This window comes from Amia ocellicauda, chromosome 10 (assembly GCF_036373705.1).
Source record: "Amia ocellicauda isolate fAmiCal2 chromosome 10, fAmiCal2.hap1, whole genome shotgun sequence".
Lineage (NCBI taxonomy): Eukaryota > Metazoa > Chordata > Actinopteri > Amiiformes > Amiidae > Amia > Amia ocellicauda.
Window position 1 is genome coordinate 31682608 of NC_089859.1, and position 20536 is coordinate 31703143.

Sequence of the window (20536 nt, forward strand, 5' to 3'; positions counted from 1 at the left end):
TCCATACTCCATGCATCATTGCCTTATAATAATAATAATAATAATACTAATAATAATAATAATAATAATAATAACAATCTCCCATGTTTAGTATTCAACCAGTCACTAGGAGTACACAAGTGTATTTTACATTTTATTAATACAGTAATAGCGTGGAATATTACCCATTAAAAATATATACTGCAAAAAGAACTTTGCACTCTACATGAATGTACCTCAGATTTCCCTAGAAAGTTGATAACTATGAGGTAGGCATTGATAATTTATTTTCTCCACCCTCAGTACAGAATATTGAATAAATGTAAGTTGTTGTTTTTTTTTTTTTCAAAATAGTCTTATCAATGTATGAAATATATGATTAACATTAAACCCTGTACAGCACAAATAATAAAAATAATAGAATAGAAATAACATTTTTGAGTGCATATAAAGATATATACATTTACAAGAAACGTGGTTGTTCATTTCTCATTCTTTTGCACTTGTACAGTTTAAATATACAAAATATTTACATCTCAAATTATGAACAACAGTGCATTAAAAGCTAATGTGCATTTAAATATCAGCTCGCCTATACGAGTCTTTCTTTTGACCACGTTGCAGTGGGAGTGTAACGAAAAACCATTTCCCTCTCATCACTGTGAGACATGGACGTGCCATGCTGCTGTAGAAGTGCACTTAAAACGATGCAGACAGATGGAGATGAGAAGGGCTGTAAATTCAACGGGGGTCCATGTCCTGTACCTCTGCATATTTATATGACGCAGCCATCAGTGCCAAATGTCATGCCTTGGAATAGATAGATTCAAAAGACAATATGAAACGTCCAGACATAGGACCATGCACAGAAAGTTCATTTTCCCCCTTTCTCTATTATTATTATTAATAATAATAATAATAAACGACTACATGACCGTGTTTCTTGCTGCAATCAGTTCTGTAGGGTTTTCAATTAAATTAAGCACATTTTCTTGCTGCAGTCATGGGTTATCAGATGGTTGGGTGGAAGATGGGAAGTGTGCGTTAAGAGGAAACTTCGGGGAAATATACCCACTCTCTCCTTTCATGAGATCTGCTTTTGTGTGGTAAATTGCCTTCACCTCTAAAAGGCAGTAAAGATCGTCTGATAATACTCGGGGAAGGGGGGGAGAATATATGAAACTTTATTGGGTCTTGCCCTCACTCGTTGCCGGGTCCATTACTCTCCGCATGCCAGCCCATGAAAGGAATTGCGACTATTGCTTTTCCCTTAATCTTAAATGGCCTTAGTTTGAACAGGTGCCTGTCACTGCATCCTGTGTACACTCCTGAAAATCAACAGAGGATGGAGCAACATAATCCTCCTCTGTCCAGACGTGACTGCGGCAATCTGGTCTGGATGGTGCCCTTTTCTTCACATCCGAGGGAAGTTTATGTAGTATCAATGCTCTTTCAATAGCAGAGGAATGCGCCATTGCCAGCCCTGACTCTCAGTATACCTTCCCAGATGAAGGCATGAGACTGCCGGGACCTTCAGACATTTTTATATTTAGATTGTCCATTGTATTCGTGTGTGTCAAGACATAATATAGAAGTTCACTAGCCTTTGGGAGATAAAAACGTGACCCTGGATCTGTAACTGCTCTGATATGGCCACTGCCCAACTAAAACTTAAACATACATTATTATAGTTGTACGGTTATTAATTGATATCTAAATCTGAGTTTCCATCGCTCAGAATAAATAGGTTTTCATATAATGTATATGACGTAATGCTTTACATGTATCTAACGATCCCTTTTGGATAATCAAGAGACACCCATCAATTGGTAATAGGCAACTGTGCTCCAGAGGAATTTGGGACGGCTTCTCGTCCGCAGTTGACCGGCCCAGACTGGTCTTTTGTTGTTTAAGCATCATACCCCCCATAGTTTTGCAAATGTCAAAACGCTACCTGCAGCCACACGATTCCACTATCATGTCTTCGTACTGCTTATAGACCACGTTGTTGCCCGAGTCAATGTACAGTATACTGATGGGGCTGAGCTTGGTGGGCACACAACAGCTCGGTGGGGTTGAGTTGGGATCCATGGAGTTCATCAGGGTTTGGATGATGGCGTGGTTGGTGGGTTCCAGGTGCGACCTCAGAGGGAAGTCGCACACACCTTCACAATGATAAGCCTCGTAATCCAGGGGGGCGATGATCCAGTCATCCCACCCCAGCTCTTTAAAATTAACATGTAATGGTTTTTTGCTGCACCTGGATTTGGACTTTTTCCCATGTCTCTTGCCGTGCCGGTTGTTGAACGCCGTCCGCCGTCTCCTCCTCGATTTGAACTGAAACGTGCCCTCATCCTCGGCCTTCCGAGAAGACTTGATTTTCTCTTTCATCTCATTGAACAGATTCTCCCTCTTTTTGGACCGTGTAAACACCACCAAAATCGCTTTCTCCTGCTGGAAACGATCGTTTCTACCCAATCCGATTTGTCGCAAGTCAATTTCCCTTTCCATTTTACCCAAGGTGGCTTTAAGCTCAAAACAGAGCTGGGGTGCAGAGGGGTGACGGTTTTTAAACATCCCCCACACGTCGAAAACCTCCCACCCTGGTCTTTGAGAGTCGTGGACATCGATAGATCTCGAATCCAGTCGAACCCGCTCTGATCGACAGGGGAGCAAGTGAAGGACATAGAGACCCGTCTGGGACATTTGGACATCCCCAGGCCCTTGTCTAAATATCCTCAATTCAGCGCCCACCATCTCCTCTCTGTCTGAGAGAGTGGAGACATCAAAGAGATACTTTTGTCTTCGCAGAGGAGAGGGCGAGAGATCGTCTGCAAGATAAAATAAATAATGGCAGTCAGATTCACTTAGGGGTGCACAGGGTACAAATAGCCAACACATCATGAACTTGTTTTTCCTTGCGGTTTTAAAGGTGCGCAGCTTTCTGGTTTATACTAATATTTAGATACCACCCAACTTCAAGCATATAAGCCATCAAGAAGGTCGGGATCAGACAGGTTTTCTTGTGGTTTACACTGCTTTCACAGCCGACTGGTAAAGTATACTATTCACATACATGTTGGCAGAGTAAAACCTTTTATTTCAAGTAACTTATTAATCATAGACTTAAACATCATTGAGGTTGTGAAATTAATGGCACTGCAAATATAAAGTTGTACTTTAATACTCATCATTAATGTGGATAGTTGAATACTTAAGTAAAGCCTGCCTTTGCTCTAACCTGATACATTTCACATTTTATTTTTTACTCAAAATAAATAAATTGTTTTGTGGAAATCTTAAATGATACAGAAAAACGCGTACATTTGGATTGGATTTACTTTGCATTGCAAAAATGTCATTTCGTTATTTCTGAGGCAGCTAATGGCAATCTGATTGATTCGTTGCTTATTTTAAAGTACATCAATAACGAAAGTAACGTGGAGGTAAACTATATAAATGTGCATTATATTCTTTAACAAACGTAATTAAAATGAGTTTTTTTTTTTTTTTTTTTTTTTAACAGGAACACGAAATAAAATACAACTCTGTTGTTAAAGCATATGTGCTTCATATAGACTTCAAGCAAACCCCATTAGCTGTGCATTCTCAGCTTTGTATATACAAGGCATTTTGTGGCTTTTAATGTTGTAATCAAGATCGGAATGATGTCTTTCCCCGGGGCATGAACGTGTTCAAAGTAGACTGCTTATTGTAAGAGACATCTAATTCAGTATTTCACTACTTTAATCCTGCACTAAAACGTAAAAAAGCAACTTGTGATGGGTCTAAGTTGTTCAGATCACATGCAAAACCTTAAGTGTGGGTAACACCTCAACGGACCAATATACATTACATAAGCCCATGAATACACTGCTGGGATTGGGTGGTCTAAGAGTAAAATTAAATATAAGAAAAGGTTACACTGAAATGTCAGTGTCCTATATGTTATGATACCAAAGTTCACACAACTTTGTAATCGTTTTGAACGATTCCAAATTGAACTCACCTAACCTTACCTACATTTATGTGTAATGCTATTCTTGAAGCCCTATCATTTAAACGATATATGGGGCTTTGATAACTTGAATGCATATACATGTATGCAAATATGTGAGTGTTAACAGAACAAAGGATATGCCAAAATAGGCCATCAATGTATTTTATAGAAACATAACAACAAATGGTTTACTATAATGTTCATAATGTTGCTGTGCTTGGAGGAAGCTTATTAATTTACTAAAAGTGCCAAAAACACAGTTTCCGGCCATGAAAAACGATTGCAATTAGCATTCCCACCATTTATTTAAAAGCATACCTATAGCAACATTTTACAATGTAACAAGCACAAAGTAAATTGCTGTAAGAATATTTTGACCCTCTCACCCTTCCTTTTACTGAGTATTGTATGAAGGCATAATTATGCGCCTCAGTATTTAAGTCACATGGTTTAAACAAAACAAAAAATTAGTTTATTATGTAAGAAAAATTAAATTCAATATTTATCCCGCTCGTTCTCCTACGTGTGTAGGACCTGCTTAGGACAAGAACACCGGAATAAATGTATTTAAATTCGAAATACGTTTTCAACTATTTGGTATTATTATTATTATTATTATTATTAATAATAATAATATTAATAATATTAATAATAATAATAAACACGTCGTGCACTTTAACCGATTTTATATGTCCTACACATGACAGTAATTCGTCATGCTCATCTTTATGGTACACAAATAAATCAATGTGCCCAACCTTATGGAAGCCAACAAATAAAACGCCCCAGAAGAGACACATCTCATCCCAGTCTGGATTGAGTAAATTGTGGAAATCTATGCAGATTGTATTGTATATTTTAATGAATCCTGAATTTAATAAAATAAAATAAAATAAAAAAACAAGTATTTAAATAAGAATACAAGGAAACCTACATTGCAAAATGAAAACAAAAGTTTGCGTCATATACATATGACATATACAATCAAATATGGGTCGAACTGCTGACATGCAGAAACGCATGCGTACTTAATTTATTTATACAGTCTCTTGTTTCTTCCCAAAGTCCTTTTAAAAAGTTTAATTTGAATGCTATAAACCAATATCATAAAAGTGTTATACATACAGATATATTCGTGCATTAAGGGACACTACATTACATTGAGTAAATAATAATACAAATAATAATAATAATAACACATTCTTAGGAAAATACTTTTGCAATTGGTGGTATAGGGTCCCTGGGCGTTTTGCCAGTCCTTAATTTCCCTTAACTTCTCTATCAGTAATTTTCATTCCCTGAATAATTTTCTAAGAACGATAAAGCTGGAGACCAAACCAGTTTAACATTTTATTAAGCTATGCTCTATGTCGAAGTTGCTCATATGCATATCATAGCTAAATTGTTATTTTCCACCTGTCAGACCAAAACCTTCAACTAGACCCGAAACAACACTCCCAGGGCCCCACTTAAACTATTACCACTGGGATGGTGAGAAGTCTCGGGTAAGCTTGAGAAAGACGAATACTGACTGGAACCAGTACAACAAAAACAACGATTTCGTAGAGAAAAGGTGGATACGATTCTCCCTTTGTGCAGAATTGTATTAATAATCTTCACACCATTTACCTGATTGCTTCCGAGCATGCAACAATGTCCCCTTGGTTGAAATTTCTGGTTTGTTTAATACATGTAAATCACCCTGGCAAGCGCAGTAGGACTTACATTTTAAAAATCTATTAATTCGTCATATTTTTCGTAAATAAAAACAGGGTATGAACAAACAATCTGCAAGTAATATGTTAAACCATACTGTACTCTGCACCACTTCTACACTCCTACTTTACAGATTGGTTTCCAAGTTGGATAATGGCCTAAAACAAAAAAGGTCTACACAAAAAACTATTGACTCCATTCTTCTCAAATAAAATGAACTCACTAGCGTTTAGTGGTGTTTATTATTATTATTATTATTATTATTATTATTATTATTATTATTATTATTATTAAAACGCATGGGTTGAAACATGTCAAGACGCATTTTCGTAATTTTATGCAATGCATTTAAAAGTGACTATAACGGTTTAAATGCATACGACATGCATTTATGTTTCATATGCCCCTTCTAACAGTTTTTTCAGAAATCTTTTCAGGTTTGGCTGGGTAACGTGTTACTGATGTTTAACTTCTTGTTTTTTATTTCTGTACTTGAACCCAGCAGAGTTAAATACTAAAAGTAGATTGAAACCGTCTGTTTGTTTCAGTTGCTCGGCGCGTCTGGTCTGCATTAAGGTTTTTATAAGAGCTCAAACAAATCGACTACAAGGTCACCAAATAATTAACAGTTGTGAATTCCCTCCTTACCCATTAAAATACTTCCCTGCTTATATTTCATTTCCCCTTTGCCAACGACAACATTCCCAGTGCAAAACTGCTCATACTGATTACGCTGAATTTAAGGTTATTGCATTAACATCATCATATTACGGGAATATATTTCACACGCTGGATATTATCGATTTTATTCGTCCATAAACTACAACCAAATTAAAAGCCTTATAATAATAATAATAATAATAATAATAATAATAATAATAATAATAATAATAATAATAATAATAATGTTATATTTAATAATAGGTAGGACTGGGATGTTTTTGAATTAAATACAAATATTTATACATGGATGTTGTATCCTATTTACCCAATAACAAATTAATCATTAACTAAAAAAACAACCTCCCTGGTTCAACTAAGCGTCTTCAACGGTTTGTTCGTTTTCATTGTAATTGCTCTCATGTATGTATGTATGTTGTATGTATGTATGTATATATGCATGTATGTATGCATGTCTGTATGTAATACAATGTAGTATACCACTGTGGCATTGGCATCCTTCATAACTGGCAAAACTATACCAACCAAATTATTCGATGTGGGTACAATTACTGTATTCCTTCCATTTCCAGCCTTTCTTTCATAATTGTCATGTTTCATTTTTTTCCTTCTTTTTTCTGTGCTAGCTCTAATGCTGCGGCTCCCGAGGCCAGCGAGCACCATCTGCGTTTTAATGAGTTACTTCAAGTGCCAAAAGTAATTTTCATACATTCAGCTAGTTCTTGTCTGATCTTGCGACCGTAACGAACTTAAAATCTATAAAGTTTTCAGATCTATTTGGAAATACAGCCACTTTTCCTTATTTTGATTTGCAAACATTACCCCGCCACACACACACACACACACACAAAGCATAAATGGTAATGCTTGGTTGCTTCTACAATTTTTAAGAGGTATTTTATTGGTATTTTTACAGAGCAACAAATCACAGGATTTTTGGTTCGCACTGACCTACTATTAAGTCGTGCGTATATGTCGATTATTCGGTGTGTTTTCTGCGTTGGTTTTCCATTTACAAACCTGCAGGACATGTAGTTTATCAGTCTGAGCTGAGATCTTTTTGAAAACTTAAGAAATGTGCACTGGTTGTAGTACAGTGGGTCATTTCTGCTCAGCCTCGGTTTAGACCATACATTCTGCACATGAGCTTGGGGGAGCCTTTACCCAAATCCTGTTTAGCAGAGAAAAGAAAAAGAAATCAGCTCTAGCAATTAAAGTGGCGGTCACACAGGGAGGTGGGCAGTAAAATAGTAACCACTTCATAGGAACGGAAGTTTCTCTTGAATTGTTTTTTTTTTTTGGTGATGTGCCATTGGCTGGGCTAGTTCATTATGGGAGAATAGACAGTATTTGATATGTTATGACATGAACACTCAATTAGATCACTGAGTTCAAATACTCCAATCAGTGGCTCGATGCTAAGCAACCCTCAGAAGGTCCAGCACAAGGTCACAGCCTGTGACACATCAAATCAAAATCACAGGGGAGAGTGAAGCTTTTTCTCCATCAAACCAGTTCACAATCCACTCCTTATTTACCAACTGGAAAGAATGTCGGGGTGGTTAACTGATAGCTTTTATTTCTCTACCCAAGATAAACTGAGCTCACATGCCCTCCTTCTTGTCTGGGGGTTTACTTTGTTTGTGTTGATTTCTCTTTGTTTGCGTGTTTTATACTGTCAGATCCTTTAGTTACCCAGTTAAGTAAACTCCTTCCCCCCTACCCTCCCCCCACCCCCCCATGACAAATATACTGAACCAGTTCAAACTTTTTCTAGGACGTGTTTTTATTTTGTTTTTCAGATTCCACTAAAGCAAAATACACACACACAAAAAAGTGCAGAGAAATGTGTGTATTATGTGTTCATGTACATCAGCATATTTGCCCTATAGGCCTACATATGGCTGCTTGTTCTTTAGGTTGCATGAAGTAAACGGCGCATGTGAATATTCAATCAAACTATTTTAAATATCTGGCACTTTATTGAACCAATTCCTTCAAATCTGAGCCAAACAACTATGGAGTAGAGTCTATATTGAAGCCGTTGGTAAAATAACCCGGCTGACATCTGCAACGAGAACATGTGGCTTTGGAAAAGCAACAGATCTTCTTTCCAACCTGAAATAAATGATGTTGGTTTGTTTCCCCGCATTTCAACAGCTAATGAACCCCGCTGACTCGTACGAAATACCAGTCGCACCTTAAAGTGATGCAGCGGGCAGGTTGTTGGAAGCAGGTTGAGGGAAAAGCCAGGAATTTACTGCCCTCAATTAGACCGCGTTTCAATTAGTGTGTTATTAGGGTCGCACTGAAAGGTCAATGCAAATATAATAGACGTTTATAAACTGATAGCCTTGCATTGCTCAGACCCTTACTCATCTTCTGTAGTTATAATATATTAGCGATGTGAGCTTTTCATTGTATTGAAGGTTGTGAATTCGTATAACCAAGTTTACCAGGCGCTGAACCAATCGATTTTAAAGCCGCCTTAGTATTCACAGTTGCGGCTGTTGCAAAGTAATGAGGATAATAAAGAAACTATAAGATACAGTACACATTGATATACAATTAATCATATTTCGCATTCTATTTTTAAAATGAGAAGACCACGTATTTCATAAAAACGTCAATCTGAATAAGCCTGAAGCATATGTACATATGCATAACCAACGTAAAAAATGTAATTTGCTATTAGTAATAAGAATGATGGAAGTATTTAATTCCTTCTTTATCATGGTTAAAGCTGTTAAACTTACACGCATTTCATTTTTACTTCACTCTTAAGTTTACACGTTATACAAATGCACATATGATAACCCTATTCAGCTAATATAGACCGTGAAAATGGCAAGTGCATGGATGAACAGGCCAGCAAAAGGCTACATACAAATTCCACAGAAAAGTTTCATTTCTGGTGAGAAAAATGTTTGTTTTGACCAACCTTGTCCTCTGTCCACAAAACTTGTTATGGTGTTAGCAGACTTTGAAGAGCGAAAAAGACTCGCGTTTATCCCGAGCTTTTCCGCTGCAGAGTAAGTCCTATAAATAGACAGCATATAATCGTGGGGTACAATGGCGTCTTTAAAGGCATCTGGGTGATGGCTTTGGCTTGTGGTGGAGGAGATCATTTCTTTCAGAAATGTGGGTGCCTTCTTCCCATCATTTAGGATCCTGATTCCCTTATTGCTCCTCGGGAGAGAGGGAGAGAAAATAGCAGCGGAATGAAAACAAGGTAAATCCCCAAAGCAGAGAATAAATAGGAAAAAGACAGCAGCTCTGAAGGCATCCATGGCAATAGTGTCCAAAAGTGAGTCTGAAGCGCTCTCCACAGTGACACCGGTGTGATCGCTTACAGACAGGCAGCGATTAGAGACTGCAGACTTCACGGCCAAAAGAAAGTGCGCTCCGCAGACCAGCGCGACCGCCTAGGCAATGGAGGGGGACGCCCACTCACCCCCGGCTCTGTCCTCATGTATTTATTGGAGAACTTGTACCCTGACTCCACTGCGCTGTTAGGACAGGACATGGACCCTTCACACGGATGAGGCAGGCTTTTCCCAGCTAGCGCCTTCCACCACAAGAGCGAAAGCAATGCCCAGACTCACCAAGTTGACTGTCCCATGCAGACTGTCCCCCTGTCCCGCCACTCAGTCGTACACAATGCAAGGTAATCTATTATTGGGGATTGGTCATCTTTTATTGATAGATGATGGACACTGTTCTGAGTCCTGTTTGTAGATTGTAGACACTGCATGTGTATTTATACCAGTATCACTTGTTTTTTATCTTTTTTTTTTCTTGTTTGATTTCTATTGGGACTGCACCATTCAAATCGTGGAATTTTATAGAACAAGTATTACAAGTATAACCCCACAACCAAACACAGATATTTGCATTTTCGTGCTGTCACATTCATTGTATTGTTTTCCTTTAATTACCTTTTCTTCCCTCATAGAATAATTTGTCAGTTTTTCAGACAATTTTTCAGAAAATTCCCAAATGCAACTCCCCCCCTTCTTTCTAATTGCAGTCACTGTATCAATAGTGAAACTACCATGCTTTATTGCCAGCTGCGTCGATATCAACTCCACAGACTGTGTAAGACTTGCTAACATTAGTTGGCACAGTGGAGTCATCCTACAAGGCAGTCAGCACTGCTACAACATTAATTTATACGTTCTGATTTTCACAATTAAACTTTAGAAAAAGATTCACTTCTACCGTTTTCACAACAAAAGGTGATACCTAGAACTCCGAGAGAGTTTTAATTGCACAACATAATCATGATTATATGCCTAAACACTAACTGACTTTATTGGTATTTTTGGTATTGCTTTTGCAGCTTAATCCGATTCATTTATTTTGCAGTTGTACTGCCCTCTAACGGAGCAATTGAGAAAGTCGTGGTAATGTACCATGCTGTAGTTAGTATGAACCGATTATCCTATTTTTATGCTGGTGTACAAAGACTTTTGAACATATGGTTTCCCTTCTGAGAAATCCATGTATTCAAATAGTAACAAATCATTCGATTAGGGGAAATATTACTCAAATAGGAGAATACCACTGTCAGCATACACAAAACTGTAATTATATGTCTTATCTAGAACCTACATAAATAACTACATGAAAACATAGCCTAATAAAGAAAATATATTGGCATATATAAGTGTTGGTATGTACAGAAAAATAAAATTTCAATCAAGTGAAAATTTAGACCATTGCAGTCTCATAAAAATGCTTAATTACAGCTTAATGCTTACCTACATTAAAGGTTTATTACCACAATGGTCCTTGGCAAATCATAACTATTACAGTCATAGGCATTATAAAATGTAGTTACTGCAGAAGTAACAAAACTTAATCGACACTCACGCAGATCACTGGAGGTTGACTACATACTGCTAACTCCACAGATTTTTTTTAACTGGCTTTAAGATGGATAATAGTTTATTTAAACTACTTTCATTATTTGGTTTCAATTCCCTTACAGAGTACACACACACACACACACACACACACACACACACACATATATATATATATATATATATATATATATATATATATATATATATATATATGTTTTTATCAGATGTATATATATATATATATATATATATATATATATATATATATATGTGTATATATATATATATATATATATATATATATATATATATATATATATATTATATATATATATATATATATTATATACTCACAGAGTTTTGGTAAGTTGACTTTGGTAGTTGACCACTACATGTGTATCTTTAGGTGAAATTTACATTTCTGATAAAAACAATACTATATAATTCTATCCATTGTGAGATAACTCACACTCATAATAGCATAGTATATCACATCTTCACAGACTCAACAACAACAAAAAAAGGTCTTTAGCTCTAGATAAGAAGTGTAAACACAGTGTTTAGGAGTCACTTATTAACCAACTGCAGTGTTTGCCAGGTACCTAACTGACAAGGTCTTTCTAAGTGATAAGATTAAAAATGATTGGAAACAGGAAGCCACAGGGGGGGGAAAAGCATCATACCACACAAGTCGACTGATATCTTGATTTTGGTTCAGCCAAGTGAGTCTTTCATTTCGATGAACACATATTTCACAGGTACTGTGCCAAAGAGCTAGTCAAGAAATTGAGGACATGGCTGTGAGGACCTAAAACAATTTGCGTTATGGGATCACTGGATAGCTATGCAGTTAGTAGTAGCCAAGTACTTAAACAAAATAAAAAACAGTGATCTCAGGGATTTATAATAATCTCTCAGACCAAGTTGCCTTTACCATGGACCACCTACCTGCCGTAAATGAAAGGGCATGGACTTTACAAAAATTCAACTTAAAATAATATATGTCATTGACAAAAGCTTCTCATCGCATCAGGGGATTCCCTTAATTATACACAGACCTTTTTAAGAATAGGAATTTCAAGCCACAGTTCTACATCAAGAAAGAGTTTCACTGAATCTTTAGAACACATAGGATAAACAGAGCACTGTGCTGGAATGTTGTTGGAAGGCTAATAACTTCAGGACAATGACTCACTCTGGCTGTGTTGTGAAGACCTGATCAATTGATATATGGAGCTTTGTAAGGAAAGTTCTCCTCCCATATCATCAATCCATTTCAAAGGGATAAACAGCAATTACTTGTGAATGTACAGATTCATAAACCAGCTGAGATACATGTAAGGGAGGTGCACCATAAACATCAGTTACTTGTCAACAACAACTTTTTAAAATAAATTGTATCATAAATGGGAAAGCATTTTCTAAAATAATATTCATGCATTCAGATAAGTTGGTATGAGGTAAGAACATGAGAACATAAGGAAGTTTACAAACGAGAGGAGGCCATTCGACCCATCATACTTGTCTGGGGTCCATTAATAACTAAGTGATCCAAGGATCCTATCCAGTCTATTTTTAAATGTTCCCAAATGTTCAGCTTCAACCACATCGTTGGGGAGTTTGTTCCAGATTGAGGCATCTCTCTGTGTGAAGAAGTGTCTCCTTTTTACTGTCTTGAATGCCTTGAAGCCCAATTTCCATTTGTGTCCCTGGTCCCTGTGTCCCTGCTGATCTGGAAAAGCTCCTCTGGTTTGATGTGGACGATGACCTTCATGATTTCAAGACTTGAATCAAGTCCCCACGTAGTCTCCTCTGTTTCAGGGTGAAAAGGTTCAGTTCCTTCAGTCTCTCCGAGTAGGACTTTCCCTTCAGACCTGGAATAAGTCTGGTTGCTCTCCTCTGAACTGCCTCTAGAGCAGCGATATCTTTCTTGAAGTGTGGAGCCCAGAACTGTACACAGTATCCAGATGAGGTCTAACTAGTGCATTGTACAGTCTGAACATTACTGCCCTTGTTCTCAATTCTACACTTTTGACAATATACCCTATTATACTGTTTGCCTTTTTTATTGCTTCCCCACATTGTTTGGATGGAAAAAGTGAGGAGTCCACGTAGACTCCTAGTTACTTCATCTAGTTCTATTCCTCCCCTAGTGTAATTATAGTGGACATTTTTGTTACCTGCATGTAATACCTTGCACTTGTTCACATTGAATTTCATCTGCCAGGTGTTGGCCCACAACTGAATATTAAAGTCCCTTTGAATAACCTGTGCTGCTGAGATTGTATCTGCTGAGCCACCTATTTTAGTATCATCTGCAAATTTGACAAGTTTGCTAACTATCCCAGAGTCGAGATCATTAATATAGATTAGAAAAGCAAAGGCCCTATTACTGATCCTAGGACTGATCCTGTGGAACTCCACAAACAACCTCACTCCAGTTAGAGGCAACTCCCCTTTCTTGTGGATTGGTATGACATTTACCATCTTTCAGTCAGTTGGCACATCCCCTGTTCTAAGTGTCATTTGGAATATTTTAGTTAGCGGCCTATAAATAATTTCCCTAATTTCTTTAAGTACTGTTGGAAATATACATCTGGTGATTTGTATGTTTTTAATTCTGCTAGTACCTTTAGTACCTCCTCCTCATTTATCCTGATCTCTCTTTGGGTTTGACTGGACTGGTTGTTAACCTGTGGCATGGTATCTGTTTTTGTAAAAACCTCTGTGAAATACTCATTTAGAACATTTAGTTTTCCAGGATACTTCAATTTTTGCCCTTTATCTGTTTCACTTCCTCCTTTATTGACCTATTGTAATATTGAAAAAAACGTTTTGCATTAGTTTTAGCTCCAAGAGCTATGTTTCTTTCTATTTCTCTCTTTGCTTTTCTGATCCCTTTCTTAACATCTCTTTGCAGTTCAACATATTCTTTGTATTTTGTTTCGACTCTATCCCTTTTGTATGCGCTATATACAACATTTTCTTTCTCTTGATATTTTTTGCATACTTCTATTAAACCATTTGGGCCAATGTTTTTTGGTCCTCAGTTTGCAAAGTTTTGGTATAAATTGCTCTTGAGCCTCAAGTAGTATATTCTTAAATATAACCATCCATTTTCAACCGAATCTGTATCCAGTGAGCTCCAGTCTAACTCTTCTAAGTGCCGCCTCATACCTTCAAGGTTTGCTTTTCTAAAATTGTAGATCATCGTTGTATACTTGGTCCTTGTTTTTTGAAAGAATGCCTCAAAGCTAACCATATTGTGATCACAGTTTGCCATTGGTTCTCTAACTAGTGTGCCTCTGACTCTATCGACAAAACACACTGCAGAAATTACCTGGAATTCAAAACAGGACAGCACTTTTTGAATCTGGGTTTATTAGACTATTAACTAGCTAAATCAAATATGTATTATTCCATTCAGGTAAAAGGAAGAACATTTAGCATTTAAAGTAGAGTTGTAAATGGATTTGTTATTCCAAATGTTATTGTAGATATCCACCCCAGTTTACAATATGTCCAGTCAAGCAGGGGCATAGGTTTAATTTCAGAATTGGGGGGGACATGCAGTTTGAGTGGGGGGGATGCTTCCCCTATGCCTATGGAGCTGGACATACATTATTGGGGGGAACAAGTTCATGATCTCTCAACATAAGCCTACACCTATGCAGTCAAGTCATCTGAGTGCAGTTGTTAATCATGGTGTTTCAAAGCAGGAGGTTAACTCTCAAATGATGCTTTATGGTTCATGTATAATTGCATATTACATTGAGTTTGTACATGTGACAGATTTACAACTTTTTTTAACTATATACACTACATGGCCAAAGGTATGTGGACACCTGCTCATCACATAACTAATTCCAAAATCATGGGCTTTAATATGGAATTTGTCCTCCAATTAATCCCAAAGGTGTTTAATGGGGTTGAGGTCAGGGCTCTGTGCAGGCCAGTCAAGTTCTTCCACACCGATCTCAACAAACCATTTCTGTATGGACCTCGCTTTGTGCACTTTGTCATCCTACAACAAGAAATGGCCTTCCCCAAACTATTGCCACAACGTTGGAAGCACGAACCATGAAAAACAGCCCCAGACCGTTATTCCTCTTCCACCAAACTTTACAGTTGGCACTGTGCCTTCAGGCAGGTAGCGTTCTAGTCTGTCAGACTGCCAGATGCTGAAGCGTGATTCATCACTCCAGAGAACACGTTTCCACTGCTCCAGAGTCCAATAGGGGTGAACTTTACACCACCCCAGCCGACACCTGGCATTGCACATGGTGATCTTAGGCTTGTGTGCGGCTGCTCTGCCATGGAAACCCATTTCATGAAGCTCCCAACGAACAGTTCTCAGTAGTGATTGCAGCAACTGAGGACGAATTATTTTTTTCATGCTATGCGCTTCAACACTCTGTGTTTCCATTCTGTTTGCTTGTGTGGCATAGCTGTTGTTGCTCCTAGACATTTCCAGTTCACAATAACAGCATTTACAGTTGACCGGGGCAGCACTAGCAGGGCAGGAATTTGATGGACTGACTTGCTGGAAAGGTGGCATCCTATGACGGTGCCATGTTGGAAGTCACTGAGCTCTTCAGTATGGCCCAGTCTACTGCCAATGTTTGTCTAAGGAGATTGCATGGCTGTGTGCTTGAGTTTATATACCTGTCAGAAATGGGCATGGCTGAAATAGACTAATTCACTAATTAGAAGGGTTGTCCACATACTTTTGGCCATGTAGTGTAGCTAAAAAAAAAACTTGTGCCAAAAGTAACAATTTCAATAACATATTGTAAATGGCTTTTGTTTCCTACTGAAGTATAGCATTTGAATGAAGTAGTCAAGTATGTCCAAGTATCCATAATTCACAGGGGCATGCATATCTTTATGATATGTAGATGAACATTGATTTTTACTTCCATTTGACAAGATAAATCAACATCAGACACCAGATATGATGAGTTACAAAGCAGACTAAGACTAATTTTTATGACTACAACTGAGGATGAAAATGTGATCTGACAGCTATGAGAATTATGTACTGAGTTATGCATTTGTGATTTTAGGATAACTTTAAATAAGCACACAGTGACACCAAGTGGAAGAATACTATATAGCACATTTGCATCTACTGGAATTTTTTAAAGGCCAATGAGAGCATGAATAAACTGTTTAATTTATCATATATTCTAATCATTCTGTTCTTCCTCATGACATTTTCCAAACAAACATACATTCCAAAAAAGCAGGTTTTCCAAAAACTACACCCCTTGATCTATGTGTTTTTTTTAGTAATATTTAATCTAAGATGCATATTGAAAACTTATTTTGTTTACTATAAAACATATGTACTCTTCAAGTGGTAGCAATGGCATGCTTCTGATTTTATTATTATTATTATTATTATTATTATTATTATTATTATTATTATCAATTATTTTGATCTATATTGCCCAGGTATTAATACTAAAAGGTTCTGAACCACATTAATAAAACAGTTTTGAATAGAAATACGTGGGGACTTGATGCAAGTCTTCAAAATCATGAAGGGCATTGACCACATCAAACCAGAGGAGCTTTTCCAGATCAGCAGGGACACACGCACCCGGGGACACAAATGGAAATTGGGCTTCAAGGCATTCAAAACGGAAAACAGGAGACGCTTCTTTACACAGAGAGTTGTCACAATCTGGAACAAACTCCCCAGCAATGTGGTAGATGCTGAAAATTTGGGAACATTTAAAAACAGACTGGATAGGATCCTTGGATCACTTAGTTATTAATGGACACCAAACAAGCACGATGGGTCGAATGGCCTCCTTTCGTTTGTAAACTTTCTTATGTTCTTATGTTCTTATGAAATTAAAGCCACTTCTTTGTGCAAAAGGTTCTGAAGGCAATCAGGTTTTGTGACCCATAGCAAGTTTTCAGTTGAGATGAAGACAGACTCTGGATTTGAATTAAAGCTCAATGCATTGCAACCACATTGACAATACCAAAGAGTAGTAGACTTTCATTGACAGATTCATACCTGAATAATGTTAATATTAATTCAATGGAGTGGCAGTAAGTTTTACATACCACATCTTTACTCAGTTCAATCAACCAGAAATTTTCTGATTTCTCTAAGCTGAAACAGTGCTGAACAAAGGGAAAATATATAATTTAAAGGTAGGTATGGTTTAATAAATATATATGCATCTCAATGAATAACTTCAAAATGCTTAGCTTATGAAATCTGTTAATATATTCACTGACCCACAAATGAGTTACGGTGTCCTGAATACAGTGTTAGACCCCCATAAACCTACTGAACAGTGGACTTGAAGCATGGGATTTTAAGAAACTGCTCCATACTCCATGCATGTTCAATACTTCATTATTCCACACAATGTGATCTGCTGTTGTTTAGCCTTCTTGCTGTCACTCTTTCAGCTTGCCATTGTTATAAAATAAATGCATAAACCAGGGTCAAATGGATCACCTAACCTTCTTCAATTCACTTTTCCATCCACCAACTGTGCCCTGTACACCAACTGGATGCTCACCTTGAAAAGTCCCATCATGGTCACTGTCTGTTCATTGGCTGCTCCAATAAAGCCCTTGCTGAAGTCTGAGATATCCACCCTGCAGTCAACTGATACCTATGTGGCATGACAGACATATGTAACTGTTTCTAAGGAACTTGTAATACTACCATGGAACCACCTTTTATTGATACACACCAACACAGATGGAACTAGAGGATTTCTAATAATGTTAGAAATAACATTGCAAATCCTTGTTATTAAAGGCCTAAGTGACCAACTTTAATTGTATTTCTAAATTGCTTTAGAACAGTAAAGCAGTGGGATACATTAGTACAAGTTGGGAAAAAACAGCTCAGGATGAATGAGGGTCTGCATCATGTGACACCTTGCAATGAATCAAGATTTGTCTTCCATAAATTAAGGGTTTCGTTTCCTAAATTAATGATTCCACTGTCTGCACACATCCTACTGTGAATATACACTCACCTAAAGGATTATTAGGAACACCATACTAATACTGTGTTTGACCCCCTTTCGCCTTCAGAACTGCCTTAATTCTACGTGGCATTGATTCAACAAGGTGCTGAAAGCATTCTTTAGAAATGTTGGCCCATATTGATAGGATAGCATCTTGCAGTTGATGGAGATTTGTGGGATGCACATCCAGGGCACGAAGCTCCCGTTCCACCACATCCCAAAGATGCTCTATTGGGTTGAGATTTGGTGACTGTGGGGGCCAGTTTAGTACAGTGAACTCATTGTCATGTTCAAGAAACCAATTTGAAATGATTCGACCTTTGTGACATGGTGCATTATCCTGCTGGAAGTAGCCATCAGAGGATGGGTACATGGTGGTCCTAAAGGGATGGACATGGTCAGAAACAATGCTCAGGTAGGCCGTGGCATTTAAACGATGCCCAATTGGCATTAAGGGGCCTAAAGTGTGCCAAGAAAACATCCCCCACACCATTACACCACCACCACCAGCCTGCACAGTGGTAACAAGGCATGATGGATCCATGTTCTCATTCTGTTTACGCCAAATTCTGACTCTACCATCTGAATGTCTCAACAGAAATCGAGACTCATCAGACCAGGAAACATTTTTCCAGTCTTCAACTGTCCAATTTTGGTGAGCTTGTGCAAATTGTAGCCTCTTTTTCCTATTTGTAGTGGAGATGAGTGGTACCCGGTGGGGTCTTCTGCTGTTGTAGCCCATCCGCCTCAAGGTTGTACGTGTTGTGGCTTCACAAATGCTTTGCTGCATACCTCGGTTGTAACGAGTGGTTATTTCAGTCAAAGTTGCTCTTCTATCAGCTTGAATCAGTCGGCCCATTCTCCTCTGACCTCTAGCATCAACAAGGCATTTTCGCCCACAGGACTGCCGCATACTGGATGTTTTTCCCTTTTCACACCATTCTTTGTAAACCCTAGAAATGGTTGTGCGTGAAAATCCCAGTAACTGAGCAGATTGTGAAATACTCAGACCGGCCCGTCTGGCACCAACAACCATGCCACGCTCAAAATTGCTTAAATCACCTTTCTTTCCCATTCCGACATTCAGTTTGGAGTTCAGGAGATTGTCTTGACCAGGACCACACCCCTAAATGCATTGAAGCAACTGCCATGTGATTGGTTGGTTAGATAATTGCATTAATGAGAAATTGAACAGGTGTTCCTAATAATCCTTTAGGTGAGTGTATATTATATATGATTATGTAAGTTTAACTGGATGCAAAGTTCTTATATCCTTATAAACACACTACAATCAAAATAGCGGGAATTTAAAACGTTTTCCTTTCAACAGGTTGCAACGTGGTGAAAATCAAACACAAGGCAACTATGTGTATCATTAGATTTCACAGGCTTGCATTAGCTTTATTATTTCCCATGAGAAAGAGATTAATCACGCTTTCTTTACAATAATTTGACAATGTGTATTTTATTTTACCTTCTACGCCGAAGAGAAATCCAGTGCCATTTTTATTTCCATTTCTCCAGATTCCTACAGGTGGCCAGTTCAGTGCCTGATAGAATCGTTTTGCTCTAATAATATATACAACGAAGCTTTGTGAAAATAAATAATTACAACACAAAGTGGATTACATTCATTTTGAATGTATCAACTATCCAGAAGAATATATTAATATAAACAAAAAAATATGTGATGCCATTTGTCCACCACCAGGGTGTGTGTATAACTCGATTCCGTTTACAAATTATTCCTTCCCATTGGAGGTAAACATGAGCGCCATCTATTGAACAAAAGCACATTAAATTCCAATTACCCTTTGATATTGGAATATTTTCAATAGTCTCCACCTGTCATATTCTGATACTCGCAATGTTATTTTTAAGTGGGTTATATTCATTTTTATGTCCCACAATCTATGAAACATCTGCGCCTGGTTCCCAGAGTCACTTATGTATAGTTATCCGGTCTGTGTCTGGGTTGTGCTGTAGTTCTCATAGGTAGTCATTTAAATTCTAATCAATTAATCAACGATGTCTATTCGTACGTCTTATTAATATCGATACAAGTTGCCTGGTTTAACACAAAGACCCCTCAATTAAAAGTCTGGAGCCCGCTGGCTTCAGCACCATGGACAGCCATTGTGCTCCAGTATATCAATTAAACGGACACGATGTTGGTTTCAGGACCAAGGACAGCTTTGTCGCCTTCCCTTGTTGTACTGACATTTGAAAGGACCCTGGAAAGGACCCCTTTGCAATAGCAAAGTTCTGTGTATTTTCTTGTT

The 20536-nt window shown here is 37.7% G+C and overlaps 1 protein-coding gene across 1 annotated transcript; it reads right to left on the minus strand.

Annotated features, from left to right (window-relative positions):
• Positions 1-306: 306 nt before the first annotated feature.
• gdf6a (growth differentiation factor 6a) lies at positions 307-9865 on the minus strand. Its single transcript, XM_066715948.1, has 2 exons — positions 9318-9865; positions 307-2810 (listed from the first exon to the last, which is right to left on the minus strand). The coding sequence occupies exons 1-2, from the start codon at positions 9664-9666 to the stop codon at positions 1930-1932; spliced, it is 1230 nt and encodes a 409-aa protein (XP_066572045.1). The 5' UTR covers positions 9667-9865; the 3' UTR covers positions 307-1929.
• Between the last annotated feature and the right edge of the window lie 10671 nt (positions 9866-20536).